Consider the following 16779-nt stretch of genomic DNA (forward strand, 5'->3'; position numbering starts at 1 on the left):
TGACAAAAGAAAAAAATAGAGATAATTTTATCTCCTTGAAAATATGCATTTAACCGTCCACAATTTTAGTAACAAAAAAACTAATTCCAGACAAGATAGAGTTTAACTAATTCTACAATTCTATTCTATAAAAAGATTATAACCACAAATCATCAATACACCTACAACAATTTTAGACTCTTTGGTCAATACAAAATAACCCTCAAACTTTCGTAGACATACTTAGCGTTTCTTGGTAACGAAAGAAACAGAATAAATGAGAAACAGAGCCTACCCAAAGTGAGGAAACCCTAAAAAATATTTTTTTTTTTATTCGTAAGATATAACGGCTCAATAATATATTATAAAAATTCTCTTAATATATCACAAATGTCTCAGTTTTAATTTTTAATTTTTGGTAGAATCATTATTTATTTGGATTATATTTTTACAAAATTTACATAAATTACAAAATATCAGTTAAAAATTATAAGACAAAAATGAGCACATTGATCATATGAGAAATATTAGTTATAAATTGAAAAATCATGAGACAAAGTAGTGAACATATTGCTAACACGAGTTATCGGAGTGGTAGTATACACACTATTTTCTTCAACTAAAAGATAAAAAAAATTTACATGAGTTCTTGACGTTGATATAAAACAGTTAAAATGTCTTATTTTTTTAAAAAAAAATATAGAGAAAATAGATTTAAAAATACTATTAATTCTACTAAAGAAATTTTCTATAATTATTAAATAAAATATTAATAATTTATTTATTAATTTTTTAAAATGTCATGTCTAATAGTTCCGCTTTAGGCTTCGTAATGTATTGGACCTGCCCTGATCAGAAATACATAGACATATTAATCCATTCAAACGATATTTGTTCTATTAATTTAATAATTTTCTATTTAACAATAAAACTCTAGGATTTTAAAATACATTTTTTTAAAAGTAACAAGTATTTTCAACAGTGAACTTATATATTAATATTTAATTTATATTTAATTTTATTATAAGTTAAAATATTAAATTAAATATTTTAATTAATATTATTATATATTATTTTAATTTAAAATAAAATTAAACTTAAAATTTTTTACAATAATTTTTGTTTAAAATAATAAGATGAAAAAATAAGTAAAAAAGTATTGTTAATAGAAATAAAAAAAAAATATTTCCGATAAAAAAATTAATAGTCATAAATTAAAAAAATTTAATAATCATAAATTACTAAATCGTGAAAAGTTACTTTTTTTTTCTTGACATAACAGTGTCACAATTTCAACCGTGAATCCGTGGATATGCCCCTATTTTCTTAGTCAAATGCATAACTAATTTTTGCGTTTTAGACAAAAGAAAAAAAATAGAAATAATGTTATCTCCTTGAAAATATGGATTTAAGTGTCTACACAATTTTAGTAACAAAAAAAACTAATTCCACGATTTCACAAGATAGAGTTTAACTAATTCTACAATTCTATTCTATAAAAAGAGTATAACCACAAATCATCAATACACCTACAACAATTTTAGACTCTTGGTCAATAAAAAAACCCTTAAACTTTCTCCTTCAATTCCCTCTCCACTCTTCTTCTCTCACTCTTCCACTCATCATCATGAACAACACTGATCATCTAACTCCGTTTCAACGCATGTTTTTGCCGCAACCACCACCACCTCCACCGCCATCACAGCCGCCTCCACCGCCATCACCGCCGCCTCCACCGCCACCACCAGAAGCTGGTCCTTCTCGTCGGCCACGTAATAAAGAAAGCAAAGTCATCCCTATCTCTTTCATATGGGCTAAGGATCGCAAAGTAAGCCTTCACAGATTCAATCATCTTGTTCAAAATGGAATAACTAATATATCTGGAGAGTTTGTTTGCAAAAAATGCAACTACAAATTTGGAATGACATTTGATTTAAGAGAGAAGTTTACTGAATTATGGAAGTACATCGCTCGTTACAAACACACCATGCATGATAGGGCCCCACCAGTTTGGTTGAATCCAACGTTACCACAATGTGCACAGTGTAATCAAGTGGACGATGTGATTCCATATTTTCCTGAGAAGAAAAGGGACACCAATTGGTTGTTTCTTTTATTGGGACAACTACTTGGTTGTTGCTCACATTCACAACTCAAATATATTTGCAAGCATACAAAGAATCATCGTACAGGTGCTAAGGATAGACTTCTTTATTTATCTTATCTTGCACTTTGCAAACAACTTGATCCTAATGGACCTTTTCATATTTTCTGATGATTACTAGTTTTACTATTCAAAATATTGAAACTCTAATCATATAGGCATTTAAGTAATACTATTTTATATAGTTAAGGTTTTTTAGTATTTGTTTTTTTTTTCTTTTCTGTTAGACTCTGTTTTGATGAATACATGGAAATATATTCCATCTGTATTCACCAAAAACACAGTTTTTATTTGAATTATTTTTTTTAATTTTGATGTTTTGTTTTAGATCTTTATGCAACAGATCTGATGAAAGTATTATGTTTTATGAGTTCGGTTAGTTTGTACTATGCTGAAATATAAATAAAATTTAATTAATTTAAAGTTTGTATATGATGATTAGATACATCAGTCAAGTATAAATTGTGTTGATTTACTTTTGAGAATAATGTTGTCATTTGTTTATATATATATATATATATATATATATGATAAATTTGCTTCATTTGTTATTTTTTAATTTATTTAAGTAAAAAATATTCATCGTCCTCAAAAACAAAAATAATCTCCTTCATCTCAAACTTTATTTATTATTACCTGTTTGTTTAAATTGGTGGCGTAGAATTAGTAACTTATTACCTATTTGTTAGGTTCTTTATCTGCTGCAATTAGCAACAATATAAGTGACCTATTTGTTAGGAACGATATCTTAATGTTAGAATTAGATTTTGAAAATAGAAAGTTTGTTATCTTATTAGTTGTAGAATAGATTTAATTAAGGGTTTAAAAATTGATTGGTTGAATTTGAAAATTTAAACCAACCAATTACATTGATTCGAATTGATTCCATTGGCTCAAACAGACACGGTTTAAAATCAATCACTAGAAATCTGAACAAAATTATTATATTTTTTATTTTATACTATATTTATATATATTTATCATAAAAAATATGTTTCATTAATTTAGTTTTTTTTATTTATAATTATATATTATCTTTTTCTCCGTGTAATTAGATTAATATAAAAAATCTATAATGTTTCAGTAAATGTTAATTTATTTTAATTTTTTTAGATATTAGCTTGGTCGAACCAAACTTGTTTGTTTTAATTTTTATATAAATATATCATAATTACTTTTACTATTTCAATAATATTTTGTTTTAAAAAATTCATTCAACAATTTTGATTAGAGTAAGTAATAGATTATACCGTACCACGGTCCATTAATTTGTATGAATTGTCTTTTGGTTTTACTTAAAGTTATTTTTATCTTGAGAGTCAAGCCTAACATATCGACATCTAACTCTTAGGTTTGTTAAGTATTTACGTACAAATAGGGACATTGTTATATTTAAAATTTGAGAGAGTAATCTCTGAAAAGATGTTTCATATATGTTGATTTGTTAATTTGTCACAGTGTATTATTGGAAACACAATTTATATATTGATAAGAATGTTAATTTTTATTACCGATGTGAGAATTTTTTTGAAGTGGTCTCTATTTTTTTTTTTAATCTTAATCTACTTTGACTTTAATGAACTTCATACTTCAATTCGTCTTATCTAAACTTTTTGAGAGTCAAAAAAATGTATCTGACAGATCCGTCCGTATTAATAATAGGTGGAGGTTTTTTTTGCAATGAGGATCACGAATCTATTATCTATTATAATAATTAAAATAGAATCCCCAAAATTTTTTATATATGGAACATCCTCTAATATTTACTAACTCACCAAAATTCTTATGTGGCACATTCCAAATTCATCTTCTATTCCAGTATGTTTTGTTTTTTCAATATATAATGCAAACCTTTTCATTTGCTTAAGTACAATTATTTCATACATTATATAATTTCATTCATCTTTAACTTATCATTCAATGACTCATCAATACACTCAAAAAACTCTAATTACTCATCAAAACTTTCATTTCAGTAAAAAAACATAAAGCATAATTGAAACAAAACAAAAATGAATAATATTAAATATTTGGAAATGAAGAACTTTTAACTATTTCATTACTGACTCGAAACTTTCTATGTCTTAAACATTCACAAATAATTATTTGAACCACTCTTGAAGTTTCTTGACCGTGTCAAATAATTATTTGAACAATTCCAAGACACACACGAATGAATTGTTTCAATATTTTGGATTAATAAACTATCACTCACGAATGAATATTATAATACAATGCTAACATATCTCACCTCAGCAAAAAAGTTGATGTGTACGCCTTAGAGAATTCTCTTTTGTTTTTATGTTTCATCTCATTTTTTCTACTTAGTTTCCAAATATTTTTTCCCGTTTTTAATCCCTCTAATCCGTAATTTTTTTAACGACTTCCTCCAATAGTTTCTTCTTCCCTCTTGTGTTTGCCCCAGTCATTCGCTATCCTCGCAAAATCATTTGTTCCTCCGTGGTAATTCTTTAAAATCGCTGACTCTACTCCAAAGATACCCTGAAAAAGGTATAGGTTTGTTTGTTGCTTACTGCCATAAATTCAATTATGTTCTATGCAATCTTTGAAATCAATCTGACTCATAGTGACTTAATGCTATGTATAGTTTCTTTCAGGAAATTATATCACTGCCACTATCCAAAAAATCCAAGTTGGGATGAGACCAGCCGACGAACTTTGCTACCCATCATATCCAGAGCAAAATGGCACATGGAATAGGTTTGTTTGTTGCAACAAAAAATTTCCACATGAAATTATATCACTGCCACTATCTAGGAAATCCAAGTTGGGATGGGACCAGCCAACAAACTTTGCTGCCCATCATACCCAGAGAAAATGGCACATGGAAATTCTCAGGACTTGATGCTTTCAAATGTTATGACAAGGTATATTTGCTTTGTGTGTCTCATATTCTTAGTTTTACTTCAATGTTGTAACATCCCGCTTTTTCGGGACATTAACTAGAATTACATATTCGTTTTATTTATTTATGATTATCTTAAATACTCATTTACTTTAAAATTATTTAATAACTATTTTAATTATATTTCAAAAATAATAAATCAGAGTATTTGCAATTACTAAAAGTAATTTAATACATTAAACAAAATAAACTCCTAGAGTCAAAACTCTCGACGTTTTACTACCCAAACATAAATCCTAGTTGGTCACAAACTTTGGACTTGTGGAAAACTCATCAAACAAGTCTACAACCGATGCAGAAGTATCTCGGAGCCTCCAACTGCATGCTATTGTACTTTCTCACATTTCTCCTATTAGGTTGATCGTGATATTATTCGCTCAAGTAACACTATATGTGACGTCCTGTCAAATGTAAGGGTCATCTCCAAATAACAAACACGGAGCAAATATGCATGCATATATAGTTGTTATAGCAAAATATAAATAAATCATGTACTTCATTTAACAATTAAAAATCACAACTCACCAAAGATATACTAACAATGAAAATATAACAGTACAATGTTTACGTAATTAATAACATTAATTAACCCAAACGACCAACAACAGATACAGTGACAATACAAATATAACATTACAATATCTAAATAATTAATAACATTAAATCACCCAAACAATTAAGAGGTACAGTAATAAAACACAAGTACAATATCACATATTAATTCACCCGAAACTAGCAACAGGTACATTCATAACCATAATATCCACATCATTCATTATTAACATTCTCATTCATTATTGACATACAAACGAACAAATATAATCGTATACAAATTTATCAGTATAATATATACATCGTTAATAACATTATTTCAACCAATCAATTATCAGGGGATACAATGTATAATTTATCTTTATAAAAGATTAATCACACTTAATTCAATGCATACTCAAACAGACCTTATGACTTAATCTATATGCCAATGCAATGATTCCGGAATATCGCCTCCCCCGCAAGGGCATTTCGTGGATCCTTCCAAGCAACACCACTAACTCGAGCATCGTGGGTCCTTCCAAGCAACACCACTAGCTCAACATCCCCGCAAGGATCTGTGGGCTCCAACCAATTATGGGCGCACCACCACACGACTATGAATGAATGTATGAATGTAGACACTTTTGTTAGTAGCAGTATAGACCACTCAATCAGAACGTCCAAAATCATTCAACCTTGTTCTAAACCAACCTAGTTTAGACCCAAAGTAATCACCTTGAATAACCACAACATGTCAAACACAACCATTATAACAACGTATAATATAACATTCATTTTCCATAATCTGAGCATATCAGGCACAACCATTATTAATATTCATTTTAAAGATAACACACAAGCAAAACCAATATATAACATCACGATACATTTATATCACATATAATTCAAGTAGGAAAGCGGATGGAGTGATGCCCTTACCGTTATTAAAGTTGTATTTAGAATTATGTTTCACAAACTCTTGTCTCACGCATTTCACACCTGCTGCTGTGCGAGCACGATTTCTCCCTCTCTGAACGTCGTTTCTCCGATCTAACCGTCGAAAACGTGGATCTTAATGTTGCGAACCTTCTGTCCAAAAATCAGCCCGATCCAACTGTTAACGAATGCGCAATCGATGTTTTTCTGATACTGATTTAACAAATTCGGGAATAGAATTACTCCTCTCTTTTCTCTTTTGGTGTTTGCCTTTTCTATCAAAATGATCTTCCTCTCCTCAACTAAACCGTTTTTCTATATACGAAGACATCCGTTTTGTTTTATTCATTTTTATTGGGAACGTTAAGTCATAATTGGGAACGTTGACGGAAGTGGAGAAAGTTAAGCCAGCAGTGGGGACCTTAAGCCCGACGTGGGGAACGTTAAGGTGGTAACGTGCTATTAGATAGAGAAATTGATATTTCAACCAAGACATTCTTAACCGTTCCTTTTATTATTATTATTAATAATAACTAAGACATTTTTAACTGTTACTTTTTTTATTATTATTATTATTATTATTATTATTATTATTATTATTATTATTATTATTATTATTATTATTATTATTATTATTAAAAATTAAAATAACACACTACAATAGTAACTGACAGTTTATAGAATAATTATCTCAACTCCTAATAAGGTAAAATATAAAAATAAAATAAAATAAAATAAAATATAGAGGGTGTTACAAATGTAGTATATGTTGAGTAGCTTATAAATTGCAGTTGAAAAAATTTGACTCAAGTAAATTTTAATCATGTTTAAAAGATATGTGCCATTAAATTGTATCAAGTAAATTCGATCATTTTAAATTTCATAAGACAAATCTGCATGTATTGTGGAAATTTTTCAAATTTCAAATGTTAAAGTTAATAACTCCGATCATTTTAATCATCGATCTTTGTGGTAATTGTGAATTTTTTTATTTTAAATCGGATATATTAGAATTTTAATTTACAAACATTCAAACTATTATTAATATTGACAGATGAATCATAATCATTAATATTTTGGTTACAAAATATTAATTGTCAAACAATTATAAGTATACATCAAATACAAATAATTATAAATAAATTACTTTAATTTAATCTATTATATATATTTAAATATTTATATTTAATGTTCTACTTTAAATATTAATAAATATATATAATATATAAATATTTAGAAACGAAGAGAAAGTAGAAATGAACAAACCCCATATTACTCAAAGCTTGCTAGTGTATTCACCAATGAAATTGATGGATGCATATTGTGTTACTTATGCATATACAATTATGTTCTGAAGACTGAAAAATTTACATAAAAATGGGTTATCATTGTTATATCCATTGAAATTTTGATGCCTTCCATGAAGAATTACATGGACCAATGAAAACTAGATCAAACTCTGAGCTGTCTCCTAATAGATAAAGTAATATTTTGTTGAACTGTGTAATAATGATTCATTTAATAGTGAAAATAAAGAAAAATTGCAGCTTATTCATCCTAGCAGAAGATTGATGTGCATTTTCTCCCTTAGATTATGATAGGCTGGCATGTGGACTGAATTTCATCTGCATATGCAGTTTATTAGTGATCTCAGAATTTAGAAATAATCATATTGTCATAATTGTAGAGTCACTATGTTGCTAAATGGGCATTGTAGACGGAAAGGTATGATACTAGAAACTCAGCCAAAATCTACTTATTCTTTAATTGATTGTTCTAAGTTAACAAATTCTTACCCAAAAAATTATGTGAAGCATGTTGACTAGTAGTCTAACCGGTTTTGATATGATAAAGCCTCAACAATGCATTGTATATTTGTATTTGAAACTAGAGGACTTCATGGTACTTTCTCTTATAAATGAGTGTTTTGTAAATTAGTCGAATTATAGTTTATGTTGACAAATGGAGGAAATTATGATTTCCTGTATTACTAATTATCTGTTTAATTGTATGAACGTATAATAGGTATATTTTTGTAGCAAAAATTTCTTGTTGATTGATTAATAAGAATATGCTTAAATTATTGCAGCCCTATGAATTTGATGTAGGCCAGTCTGTGAGAGGAAATGTCCTAAAAGGTTTGGATTTAGGAGTCGAGGGCATGCGTGTAGAAGGCCAGGTGAGAAGTGATTTCTATGAGCAAGAAGATCTCTGTGTTTTGTTACAAATTTCATTGAAGTCATGACAATAGGTAAATGGAAGCTACAAATGATACTAATGAACAACCACATGGAATTAAAATTGATCTTACTCAAGATTTTGATTTGTTTTACTCCATCTTTGTCTAGTAAATTGTTGTATAAATGTATAGTTACTCAAGCATTTTAGCACACTAGTAGCATTTGTGCCAATATTTTTGCATAAATGGGTAAAAATTGTTTAGATTTTGAATTGGATACTTGGATCATATGTTGTAAGCAGTAATTTAGTTCAGTTTTTTTGCAGCGGCTGTTAATTGTACCTCCTGAATTTTTTTTTATATAAAACAAGTTTAGATAAGTTGTATCTCGGAGACTGTGAGGGAAAAGGAATGCCTCAAGATAGAGAGAGTATTTAGTGGGGTACTTATATATTATACACCAATGAAGTCCTCATATCGATTAGTTTATGTAATTTGGTACTAAAGCTACCATTTTAGCTCTATGTCACAAAACCCATACTATATTCTTATGTATCTATACAACTTTTGAGTTCCATTAACACCACCACCACAACTCTAATTGATCAAATTCCTTAGGCTTAATTACTTTTTCATTTCTGAGTTAACAAGGTGATTTTGTCTCTTTTGGATATGGTGTTGCAGGCTCAGTTAGTTCACATTAACTGATTCTATCGCTTTAGCTTATCCCTTCCAACTCTAGATGTTTAATAAGAAAAAAAAAAATCATTAAATTTTTATCATATACATGCTTATTTATAAACTATTTTTATAACAAATATAAAATAAAGTCATACTTTTCTTATATAAACTATAAGTTGTTTTTATTAACTATCCTAGAGAGATTGTAAAAATAAATTGAAAACAACATATTGACATGTCATAAATTGTTTTCATTAGCTCTCTAAAAAAATCTTACAAGTTGTAGCAGTAAATAATCTCAAAAAGGTAGCCATAAAAGAAAGAAGAAAAAATGACCATTCTTGAATGTTTTGTAGTTTTGTTATGACATTAAAGTGGATTTCATTCAATAATACATTTTCACCTTTGCAACGGTCGAACTCAGAGGCCCTACCAGATACCCTTTGGTTCACCCTTGATATGAATGAATCTATAATTTTACCTGTTTTTGGACTGACAAATAAGAAACAGAGAAAAAGTTGAAACATTGGTAAAAAATTGATCATTTGTTCTCAATATTTAATACATGACTTATCGTTGCTAGGAGTGAAAATGTTCATTGAGACTAGACCACCAAAATATAATCAATTAAAAGAAGAAAAAAAAAAAATAATTGTTTTCATTTTTGGTGCGGCATCACTGATTCTTTCAACTTTTTAATTTCATGTAATATGTAAATGAATATACAAGTTTTGTTGGAAGTAACACTAGTTCTTCCAAATATCTTAAAAAAAAACTCTAGTGGCAGCACCTTCCCATACAATTTGATTTTCAAAATGCTAGTCTTGAAGCTACTTCCTCAAGCTTGCTGGAGAAACTCAACAGAAAGTGAGCCGGTGCCTAAAATTATCTGTGGCGTCGTTTGATATTGAAGTATACATATAGAATTCCATATTCAAATGTGCACTTAAAACCTTTCTTGGGTGAATATGTCCATTCATTGTTTACAATGTGGAAACCATTTTTGAAACCAAAAACAAAAAGAGAGAACCTTAAGAGACCATCAAGAACAGTAGACTTACAATGTTTTCATTAGGTGGCCCTGCATGAAATCTTATGATGAAAGTCTCGCCATTGCTATCATCCTTCTGAAGGTTTTGTAATAAAAATTGACTTGAAGAATATGTTTTATGTGCTAGATAAGTATTTGACAATTCAAGAAAGGTTGCAATTTTATGTGACAAATAAGTATATCTGAAAGATGGCTTCCTTTTTCTTAATTGGGAGGTGCAATTTAATCATTAATTGATTAAATACTAAGTTAAATATCATAAAATTGTCTGAACACCATTCATGAATGTACAGCTATTAGATTCCAATACACCTACCTAAAAATAAAAGTTAAAGAACACAATTGAACTATTATTCTCTGACATCAAAACACTATATAAATAGAAAATCAAAACACTATAAATAGAAAATGAAGGCTCTCAATTGAAATACAGTATACAATCTGAACCATTCCATTATTCGAGATACGCTAATATAAATTCCTATAAATTTTCTCTATACAAATTAGAGCCACATTTTCATTGGATAAGAGAAGTATACCCCATTTGTGAATAGTATACCAGCAACATCAATAACCATTTTCAACCAAAGAAAAAATTAAAGTAGGCAATCGATTCTTTAAGATCCTGTCTATTGGAATGAGGTTTTTTATTGGTTTTTAGTTGTCTTCATTCTCAATCACAAGACTAGCATATATACATCATACTACAGATTCCACTATAATTTGATATGCTTGCATAATAATCAAAAACTGATTTAGAGTACTCATGTTTACAATTACAGTTACAAATGTGGTGACTATACAGATTACATTATGTGCATCAAAAGTGCCACAATGGTTGCATGTAACAACATGGAGAAGTTGCTGGCACTTGACCGTCTTGCTTTTGGATTGTTGTACTTATCCTTGCTCAAGATCACAGAGACGTTTACCGGCTTAGAACCTAAAAATAGCTTTCAATTTTAAGACATAATGAAGGACTATATACTACTTGCAAGAAATAAAAAATTCAAGTGGTAAACTTACAATCATAATTAGTCCATCCTATGCGCTGATTAGCTAAGTCGTAAACAACTATCTTATCTTTCAAGACAAGATCTGCAAAAGATAAAGTCATACTTGTTAATATATAATTATCATACTTGCATAAAATAAACATGGAAATTTTAATTTATGATTATAAAACTTGAGCATAATATACTAGCTTCTTTTTGGAAATTTGGATTGTTGTACAAATGAAAAACAGACATAAATTTAAACATCTATTAGGAATCAATTTGAATTTAAACCATACTTTGTAACACTCAATCAGTTGTTTTCCATTTTCACACCATTTTCAATTGCAACGGCAGACATCTTTTAGAATTTTTTACCATTAAAATAAGTTACCATTCAATAATCAAATGAGAAAATTCTAATTTTTTTAACAATTTCTTGCAAAGTTTATAGTGAGTTCAAATTTGTCATCATCTAACCTCCTAATACTGAGGGTCCAGTTTCTGTTTTCTGGAAACCTATGCACCACGCTGCAGCGTTCTGTTAAAGCAAATTGGCGCATCAGTGGCATAAAACTCCAAAAAATAACTTACTTAAATGTAAGAATATAACCAACATCATAACATACTTCATACTTACCATTAAATCATAGTGCACGAGGTATTGTGCTGGTTTTAAATCCATGGATGCTCCACCCGCAAAGTTAAAACTGATTGAAGGAAAAATATCTAAACTGAATATGTAACAAACACAAAGATTTAGTTAGATATTAAGAAATCCTAATAAGACACACCCTCTTTTCATAGGAAGAATATAAAGATCTTCATAACAATACCTGGTTGAGACCAGATAGCACGGGCTTCCTTCTGAAAATGTGGGTGTGGCAAACTGTGACACTGCAGTAGCAATCTACACATCCATTTGAAAACTGAACATCAGTATACATTAAGGCCGATATCATTCATAAATACAAGAGAAATAAGCAAACCTCCTTTTAAGAAAATTAATAATAAGAATTACATGAAAAAAAGATGTAAACCTCAATATGGTGTTCAATTGTTGAAGTATCTTAAGGCATACAAGCCTCCATTAAATCATTTCCAGATTTTAAACAAAAAACAATTGTTGATTACATCAATGAATAGTTCAAAATTGATATATATTCAACACAATCAATCTTAATACTAAATAAATAAGACAAGAATGTGAGAACCCAAATGAACTCCATGGAAAAATGTTGACAGGTGATTTCACGAAATAGACAAAAATAAAAGACGAGCACACCAAAGAGTAAAAAAATATCCTCATTTTTTCTAGCTGTGTAGAATTCCCCATCATATAGAAAAGGCAAAGGAGAATAATATGCTAAATGATGTTTTGGGCAAGGTACAAGAAATCTTACGGCATTGATAAGAGAATCGTAGGCTTCTTCGACAAGATACGCCAATGTTGTACCGCTGTCAACAACTGTTCCTCGCTCACCAGATTTTGATGCTGCAAATACAACTGGATTGATTGAGAGAAGTTGTCCGTTGACAGCAATGCTCTCAAGATTCAAGTTGTAATGAGGTCTGATATTTGATTAAAAATGAAGAGATTGGTCATTTATACTACAAAATATCTCATATAGAAGTGTGAACTATCTAATAAGAACAAAAAAGCATAAGTAGCATTTTAAGAACCTTATTCTTAACAATATCATCTTTTACATTCAACTTCTAATATCATTCAATTAAATCAATCAATTTTAAAATGGTTTTCCACTACCAAGTTAATTCAACCATACTCACTAAAGGTGTGTCATGTGAAGTAATTTTTTGAAAGAGAAAACATAAAGGAACCTAAGGGGAATTCAATCAACACAACATAATATAACATAATTCACCCAAAATAAATTGTCGTACCACACAAAAAACATAAGCTTTGTATAAGAGGCTGACTTAAAACAGTGATTAATCAACTAACTATCACACAATCAAATTATATTTCCTGTCATTTAACCTAGATTATTGAAACAGTAACTTCCAAAAGCAAAGTTGATAAATTCTATAATCATTGATTGCCAATTGACAATAATGTAATTGTAAAAATTCAATTCCATATACTCCTTTCAAAAATGCCTTATATGTTCCTTTATATCAATAATGTGAAATATTAGGGAAAAATGACTCACAAAGTGGGGAAAGAAAAAGAAAAATGCAGCGCAGAAGAAAACATACTGCGATGGGACAAGTGGACTGTAAGCAATACTTGGCTCCACAATCTCACCAAGAACAAGAATGCCTCCTCCATTGCGGTCTCCTTTCAAGCAATGAGAGAAAGCTTTCGGTATTATTCCTTTTGGTGACAATTGTGATACAACGGATAGGGAACCGGGGCCAAACCCAAGGATTCCATCATATGCTTTTACTGGCACGGCCAAAGATCCAAACTGATGGGTGCTACACCTATTGCCAAAACAACCATCCAATAAAGTTTTATTTCAAAACCCAAATCCATATTAAGTATAAGTATTAACAGAAACATGGGTTTGAATGTAAAACTACCAGAGAAGATAAGCAAATCCCACAATTTAATAAAACCTGCATTACCAATTTAACGCCCCCACACTCCCCACTCCAAACATTATCTATGATTTTCAGTCCTATAGTTCCCTCTACAAGCATAGGCTCCATTTACCTGCCTATGCAAGTCTAATTTCTATATGTTTCGACGTACACACACATTTATAATTGTCCACAATAAATAAGCATAAGGGTTTCTCACCCAAAAAAAACAGTGGCTGATGAGTTCACACTAGCAGGAGAAGACTTCTCGGGGATTGTGTCAAAATAAATTTCATCACTGATATAAACACCCGAGGTAGCACTCTTATCTTGGAACTTGTACAAGTAGCTGCACTGAGCATGAGGAGAGCATTGAGCATCCGTACCTTGAACCCCAAAAGGACATAAGGGGTTCGAGCAATGAACCAGGGAAACTGTGGATGAACTAGTCATGTCAAAGAAATTGAGCTTAACCTGGACAGTACACAATACAACAAGCAACAAATATTAAACACTAGACCAGAATCTTGGAACCCAAGGTAACAAAACAAGCACCGCATAAGTAAGTAGTACTAATAACTTTATAAACGCAATGATAGAAAATTGAAAATCCTTACCCCACGTCCACTAGATTGAGGACAATTATCACATGTATTGCAGTTAACCCACAAAAGGTCACTTCCCGTATCAATTATAACCGTAAATTCCTTTGGCGGAGATCCCAACTTTATTTTTGTAGTGTATAGTCTGAAGAAGAACAACAACAACAATAGTACTGATTATTAATTAAATCTCCAGCACACATATCTAAAACATAAATTGAATATAGTATTATTATCAACATCTAAAACATAAATCAAATTCAGAGTACTGGTATCTAACTTCATACAGTATTATATACAATGATTAAACCATATTCATTTCTATAGCTAGGTTAATAAGAAAAACTCTTTTCTTTTGAATAGATGAAAAAGATGATAAGATAATATGGTTGTTGGTTGAAAGAACAAACATCGTATACTCTAATAATTTGGTTTCAATTTTTGTGCCGGCTTAAGCTAATCCTAAGCTCAGGTTACATCTAAAATACTAGAAAAAGAAAAGAACGTGGGAATAACAAACTAAAGCAAGAAATGAAGGAGTTTAGGAGAGAGGATTAGCCTTACCCGTAGGAGTTTGGATCAGCGGAGCCTTGGACTGGGAAGTTGCCGATTCCAACACCACCCAATATTCTTGAGTGGCGAACTCTGTCGCGAGCTCTCAACACGTCCATCTTAACGTGATCGTTAAGTGAAACTGTCCGTGTTAGAGGGAGGTAACCAGTGCACACCACTGGGACAACAATGTTGGTCATGCAACATGCCAACAATGCCAACAACAACAACTTCGGAATGTAGAACTGCATTGAAGTTTCCATTTGGTTATTTCTTGTCTATAGGTGGAGTAAAATTGAAATATAATAGAGAGTAGAGAGTGAGTGTGAAGAGAGAATGAGAATGTGTTCAACTTATAGTGCTAGCTTGCTTACAGCTAACCTCATGAATAAGCGGAAAATAGAAATTATGATTAATGGTGTAAATAATAGTGGTTACTGGCATCAACTAAAGCATTATTTGTTGAGCAAATTTACTACAAAACACATCATAGATCGAAATAAAGAGTTAATCCAAACAACTTCAAAATGAGAAGGACATAAATATTCTCACCTTAATAGAAATTACCAATTTTTAAGCTCTATAGTTCAATGAATTTGACATGGAAAATGCTGTATTGCTGGCTTTTGCACGTCATTTGCAGATCATTCCGTCGTCTTCTCCTCTTATGTAATAAAAACAGAAATCTACGAAATAAAGCATTGAAGAGAAAAATAACAAAACTTAATCAAAACACATTGAAAAGAAAAAGAAAGATTCTAAACAACAATAATAGAAATTAAACATTTTTACAAGTTGAAAGACATCTATGATGAAAGGGGAATCGCAACGTTTGAGTGCGCACAGTGTGTGGGCCTCTTGATTTCATCCAGTGCGTTACATAATCAGCCATGCAAGGAAAGCTTTTGTATTCTTCCGATTTCACCGACTCAGAAATTTGGATTTTGGAATTCGGATTTGGGTCAATTGGATGGAGCTCCTAATTGTATGTATACCTAGCTCAACATCTCAATTAGGATTTGAAATATACACCATTTTTTGTGTAATTTATTTTTTTATTATAAAAATATCCTTTGCAATTTTAGAGTTAAAAAAATCTTAACTCTTTAATTTTTATCTTCTACAAACTTTTTAAAAAAAAACTTTCATAAAAATTACTTTATTTAAGTTATTATTTTATCTTTTTCTCTTTCTTCACTCTTTACTTTTATTTATATATATAAATTTTTTCATTGTGTTATTAAGCAATATTTAGTGGTGGATTTATTTAAAAAAGTCTAATAAATGGTATATAAAGACAGTCAATAAATCAAAATGTGGTAAATTTTGAATATTGTTCATTCTTCTTTGATTTTAATTTTTTTCTTCAATCATAAACATCAAGTTTGTTGAACTCTAAAGTATTGTTTGGATTGACATTCTATAAGCACCTTTTATTCAAAAACAAAAGTTTTCATTTATAATTATTCTCAAGAATTTTATTTTGTCCATCTACAGTGAATTCATGAAATCAATCTAGATCTCTTTTGATTGTATATCAAATTAAATATTCATTCTGTTTGGTTAGATATTATAAATAAAGTCAATTTAATACCACTAATATTTTTAATTTACTGTTATAAAAATGGACAAA

General features: G+C 29.8%; 2 protein-coding genes and 1 long non-coding RNA gene across 3 annotated transcripts; 2 read left to right on the forward strand and 1 right to left on the reverse strand.

The window, feature by feature from the left end:
- The first annotated feature begins 1520 nt into the window (after positions 1 to 1520).
- LOC101506995 (uncharacterized) lies at positions 1521 to 2478 on the forward strand. The gene has a single exon (XM_004486199.4). The coding sequence runs from the start codon at positions 1607 to 1609 to the stop codon at positions 2252 to 2254; it is 648 nt and encodes a 215-aa protein (XP_004486256.1). The 5' UTR covers positions 1521 to 1606; the 3' UTR covers positions 2255 to 2478.
- A 5417-nt stretch (positions 2479 to 7895) lies between these two features.
- LOC113784913 (uncharacterized) lies at positions 7896 to 9054 on the forward strand. The gene is made up of 2 exons (XR_003471071.2): positions 7896 to 8264; positions 8629 to 9054. It is a non-coding gene; the product is annotated as an uncharacterized lncRNA (long non-coding RNA).
- A 2009-nt stretch (positions 9055 to 11063) lies between these two features.
- LOC101505805 (aspartic proteinase 36) lies at positions 11064 to 16110 on the reverse strand. Its single transcript, XM_004485584.4, has 12 exons — positions 15939 to 16110; positions 15699 to 15832; positions 15159 to 15391; positions 14610 to 14739; positions 14213 to 14466; positions 13666 to 13893; positions 12849 to 13017; positions 12282 to 12355; positions 12086 to 12179; positions 11926 to 11986; positions 11477 to 11548; positions 11064 to 11393 (listed from the first exon to the last, which is right to left on the reverse strand). Exons 3-12 carry the CDS (start codon positions 15344 to 15346, stop codon positions 11257 to 11259), a joined length of 1407 nt encoding a protein of 468 aa, XP_004485641.1. The 5' UTR covers positions 15347 to 15391; positions 15699 to 15832; positions 15939 to 16110; the 3' UTR covers positions 11064 to 11256.
- Between the last annotated feature and the right edge of the window lie 669 nt (positions 16111 to 16779).

Source organism: Cicer arietinum, chromosome 1 (genome assembly GCF_000331145.2).
Source record: "Cicer arietinum cultivar CDC Frontier isolate Library 1 chromosome 1, Cicar.CDCFrontier_v2.0, whole genome shotgun sequence".
NCBI lineage: Eukaryota > Viridiplantae > Streptophyta > Magnoliopsida > Fabales > Fabaceae > Cicer > Cicer arietinum.